The 4,618-nt window shown below is 36.9% G+C and overlaps 1 protein-coding gene across 1 annotated transcript; it reads left to right on the top strand.

The window, feature by feature from the left end:
• The first annotated feature begins 1,897 nt into the window (after positions 1-1,897).
• On the top strand, positions 1,898-3,223 carry LOC120181927. The gene is made up of 3 exons (XM_039186951.1): positions 1,898-2,335; positions 2,451-2,464; positions 2,623-3,223. Exons 1-3 carry the CDS (start codon positions 1,898-1,900, stop codon positions 3,221-3,223), a joined length of 1,053 nt encoding a protein of 350 aa, XP_039042882.1.
• Positions 3,224-4,618: the final 1,395 nt, after the last annotated feature.

Genomic DNA, 4,618 nt, shown 5'->3' with positions numbered 1-4,618 from the left:
GGAGCTGATATTGTGTGTCTTTTAGAAACTAAAATTAGAAGAATCAATGCTGATAAGTTCTATTCTGCTTTTTCTGATGAATGGACTATGATAGATAACTATGCTTATTCTGAGGGAGGTAGAATATAGGTTATGTAGAGGAAACAATGGGCATTCTCTGCCTTGAGGGCTAATGACCAGACTCTAACTATTGTTGGAGTTGTTAATGGCCACAGGACTTTGATCACTGCTGTTTATGGCAGTAACAGTAGGGTTGCCAAGAGAGGGCTTTGGGATCATTTAAAGGATTTGGATAGTGAGGTTGGTTCGTCTCCATGGGTGGTTGGAGGGATTTTAATGTTATCCTTCGAGCTGATGAGAGCTCTGACTTTGAGATTCTCGGTGTTCATAATTCTCCTGATATGGAGGATTTTCAAGGCTGTTTGGAGGACCTGGACCTCTTAGATCACCCATTCTTAGGTTCTTCTTTCACCTGGTCTAATAGGCAGGATGATGGTTTCTTAGCTCGTAAGTTAGGCAGAATTTTGGTCAACCATCCTTGGCTGTCTGTTTACCCTGATTCGTTTGTAGAATTTAAGGCACAGAGTGTTCCTTATCACTGTCCTGGTGTGATTTGGACTCAGAGGGGTGTCTTGGCTAGGAGGCCTAAACCTTTCAAAATTTTCAACTGCTGGCCCTCAAGTGCTGATTTTCTGGGTATTATCAAAGAGTCTTGGATGGAGCAATGTGTGGGAACCCTATGCAAAGGTTATTCCTAAAACTAAAAAGACTAAAGCCTAAATTGAATAATCTCAACAAGGAGCAGTTTTCTGATATTTTAAACAGGGTACTTAGTAAAAGAGCTGACTTGGAAAGAATTCAATTGATCAACCTAAGTCATACTGATCAGAGGAACATTGAGGAGGGGAGGAGGATCCATGCTGAATTGGTTGATTTGGAGGTTGTAGAATCTGAATTCTATAGACAGAGGGCTAAGGTGCATTGGTTAAAAGAATGTGATCTTAACAGTAAGTTTTTTCATCAAAGAATTGAATCAAATAAAAAGAAAAATACTATCAAGGTTTTAGTAACTCAAAATGGACAGTTCTTGGACTCTTTTGATGACATGGCCGATGAGTTGGTGAGCTTCTTCACTAATCTCATTGGTATTGCAGATCCAATGATTAAAAGCCCCCTATGGAGTGTCTGAAGGATTTGTTGAACTTCTCTTTTCCTGATGGTACTGAAGTTATGCTTACTAAGGAGGTGGAGGACAAGGAAATTAAGGAAGCCTTATTCAGACAAGGCAATGGTAAAAGCCCTGGCCCTGATGGGTACTCTTCTTGGTTTTTCAAGGTTGCCTGGGATATGGTGGGTTGTGACTTCTTAGCTGCAATAAGGTTCTTCTTTCTTTCCTCTTCCTTGCTGCCAGCATTTAATGCAACAACTATAGTTTTAGTCCCTAAGGCTCTGAATGCTTGTATGGCCAAGGATTTCAGACCCATTTCTTGTTGCAATGTAGTGTACAAAACCATCACTAGAATCATCACTACTAGATTGTCTCTTATTTTTCCTTGTATGATCTCTCCTAGTCAGACTGCTTTTGTAAAGGGTAGGAACATTGTTGATAATACCTTACTAGCTCAGTAAATAGTCAAAGGTTATTCTAGGAAGAGTCTTTCTCCTAGATGTGCCATTAAGATTGACTTGCAAAAGGCATTTGACTCTGTGGATTGGAATTTTTTTATGGTTGTACTTGAGGCTATTGTTTACCTTTGAAATTATGTTGTTGGATAAGGGCTTGTGTTACTTCATCTTAATTTTTAGTTTCCTTGAATGGTAGTCTTGTGGGTTTCTTTAAGGGAGCTAGGGGGTTAGGCAGGGAGACCCACTATCCCCTTATCTCTTTGTCTTGGTTATGAATGTTCTTTCTTCTTTGTTGGATGCTTCTGCAAAAAAGGGAATTTTTAGATATCACCCTAAGTGTAAGAGGGTTTCTCTTACACATCTATGCTTTGCTGATGACCTTTTGGTGTTCTGCCATGGCTCTTTGGACTCTGTGTTGGGTGTTTTAAGTACTCTAGAGGCTTTCTATGATCTATCTGGTCTTAGGCTTAATGCCCAGAAAACTGAGCTCTTTGCTTGTGGCTTAACTGACCCTGTTCTCCAGCTAATTCAATCTGGTACTGGATTTAAAGTAGGTATGCTTCTTGTTAAGTACCTTGGGGTACCTCTGGTCACTAGAAAGCTTTCTGGTAAGGACTGCTCTGCTCTGTTGACTAAGATTAAAGAGAAACTTGGCAAATGGTCTGATAAGAAGCTGAGCTATGGGGGCAGGCTTCAGCTCATCAAATCTGTCATATTTAGTGTCTTTAGCTACTAGAGTAGGCAACTCATTTTGCCTAAAAGGGTCATAAGAGATGTGGAAAGATTGTGTATGAGATTCTTTTGGAAAGGCTGTGATTCCTCAGCTAGAGATGCCCAGGTCAGCTAGAACCAGATCTGCTCCTTGAAATCTGAGGGAGGTTTGGGGTTGAGAAGTTTGACAAACTGGAGTAAAGCTTGCTGCCTTCTACTTATCAAGAAAATCTTGGCAGGTGATGGTTCTCTCTGGATTGCTTGGATAAATGCCTACTGTTTCAGAACTGTTGATTTATGGAATGTTGAATACAAGGCACATTTTAGCTGGATCATAGCAAGGTTGCTTAAGATGAGGAATGAAGCTGCGAGCCTATTCTGCTCCAATAGTAATTGGGATCAAATCAAAGCCAGCTGGATATGGGATAGGATTCGAATTAGGGGTGAAAAGGTTTGCTGGCATTGCCTTGTATGGTTCCCTGGTCTCGTTCCAAAATTTTCACTGATTACATGGATGGCAATCTTGGATAGATTGCCTACAAATGACAGATTAGCTAGATTTGGTATAGCTACAGATGGTGTTTGTGGACTGTGTAGTTCTGGTCTGGAAACCCGTAATCATATATTCTCTGAGTGTACTTTTGCAAATGAAACTTGGTGTGCTATATTGCTTCTATGTGGCCTTAACCAGACGTCTCTTGGATGGAATGATCTTTTGCAATGGTTGTTGCTGAATCTTAAAGGCAAATCCTTAATGGTGCATATGCTCATGTTGGCCTGGATTGGTTTTATCTATTGTATTTGGGAGGAGCGGAATCGTAGGCAGTTTAGAGGGGTGTATTGCTCGGTTGAAACTATTGTTAGTTGTGTTAAAGAATCTGTGTGAATTAAATTGTATAGGAGCCCCATGAATAGAATTGATATTGTAAATAGGTAATGTATAGATTGGGGACTGATATAGTGTCTTGTTTTTGTTTGTAGCAGCTTGGCTGTATTCTTTTGGATAAATGAAATTCTACTTATCCAAAAAAATAAGTAAATTTGCTTGTAAATCATTTTTTATTATTTTTAATAAACTATCTAATAAATACATCAAAGTTTAAATAGAAAACATAAAAAAATTATTAAACACATAACTAATCACGCAAAACAAGTATGGCTCTTTTTCTAAGAGGGACCAAGTTTGATTTCAACATTTTACAACTTGTAAAAAAAAATAGTAAGTAAAAGAATAATTTAAAAATATCAAATCAGTATCGCTGTTAATTTTGTAATGATCGACAATAAAAAAGAAATAAAATATAACGTTAAGTGTAATATTTTAAAATGAATAATTAGATTAAAATAATAATAGGTAAATGATTAAATAGATAATTTATCATTTTTAATTATGTATGGACTTTATAATTTTGGGCCATAGGCACGAGGAGATCTTGGGCAGGTATCCTTTTGTCCACACTCAACTATTGATTTGACGAAAACATATTATCAATATAAAAAATTACAAAATAATTTAAAATATATAATAATTTGAAATTTTTAATATCTTATTTCATTCCATTTCGGTCCATCCCTAAAAATAAAGTTTTTTTATGATCCTAAACTATTTTCGTTTTCTAGATTTGGCACTTCGAACTTTTATTTTAATTTATTTTGGCACTCTTTGCAACGAACTCATCCATACAATTGAATGGTAATCATGTTCGAATTTACAGTCTTTAAATTATTGTGTGATATTAATAATGTCAATTGAATTTAAAAATAATCAATAAACGTCAGTAATCATAATAATTAAACTAATTTATAAGTTAATGAGTCTGGCTTCATTGGTTTGGTTCTGATGGCAACAACAAACAAAATATGTCTATGTTTAAAACAAGAGGAGTAATTTCACATGGTTATGTATACAAGTAACAAGTGAAAGATCATGCGGCTGAAATTTCCCATCCAATTCATGCCATTTACATACATCTAATACTATCATACAATAAACAGATCAATGGTCTAGAATTTATCCTTAACTTGAACTCTGCAAACCGCTTTCGAACAACACCTTGGCTGTCATTTCCCTTTCGAATCTCCAAATATAATTCAAACCCACCAGCAACTCAGTAATGGCAGCTTCAGTCTTCTGTTTATTCGCAAAGAAAAGTGTTTGTAGAAGCAGAACATTTGTTCTGGGCAACCAATTCTGGTGCTCCAAGCTCCTTTCACTTTGCCATTTGATCATGTTGTGTGCCAATGGCGACAACCAGCTCAATATCCTTCCCACAGCCACTCT

Source organism: Hibiscus syriacus, unplaced genomic scaffold (assembly GCF_006381635.1).
Source record: "Hibiscus syriacus cultivar Baekdansim isolate YM2019G1 unplaced genomic scaffold, ASM638163v2 tig00112609_pilon, whole genome shotgun sequence".
In the NCBI taxonomy this organism is placed as follows: Eukaryota; Viridiplantae; Streptophyta; class Magnoliopsida; order Malvales; family Malvaceae; genus Hibiscus; species Hibiscus syriacus.
The sequence above is the reverse complement of the archived record's forward strand: the minus strand, read 5'-3'. Positions and strand labels throughout refer to the sequence as shown.

Bases quoted from the DNA above. Each gene is read 5' to 3' on its own strand.
- LOC120181927 (XM_039186951.1), top strand. From the start codon at position 1,898: ATGAATGTTCTTTCTTCTTTGTTGGATGCTTCTGCAAAAAAGGGAATT.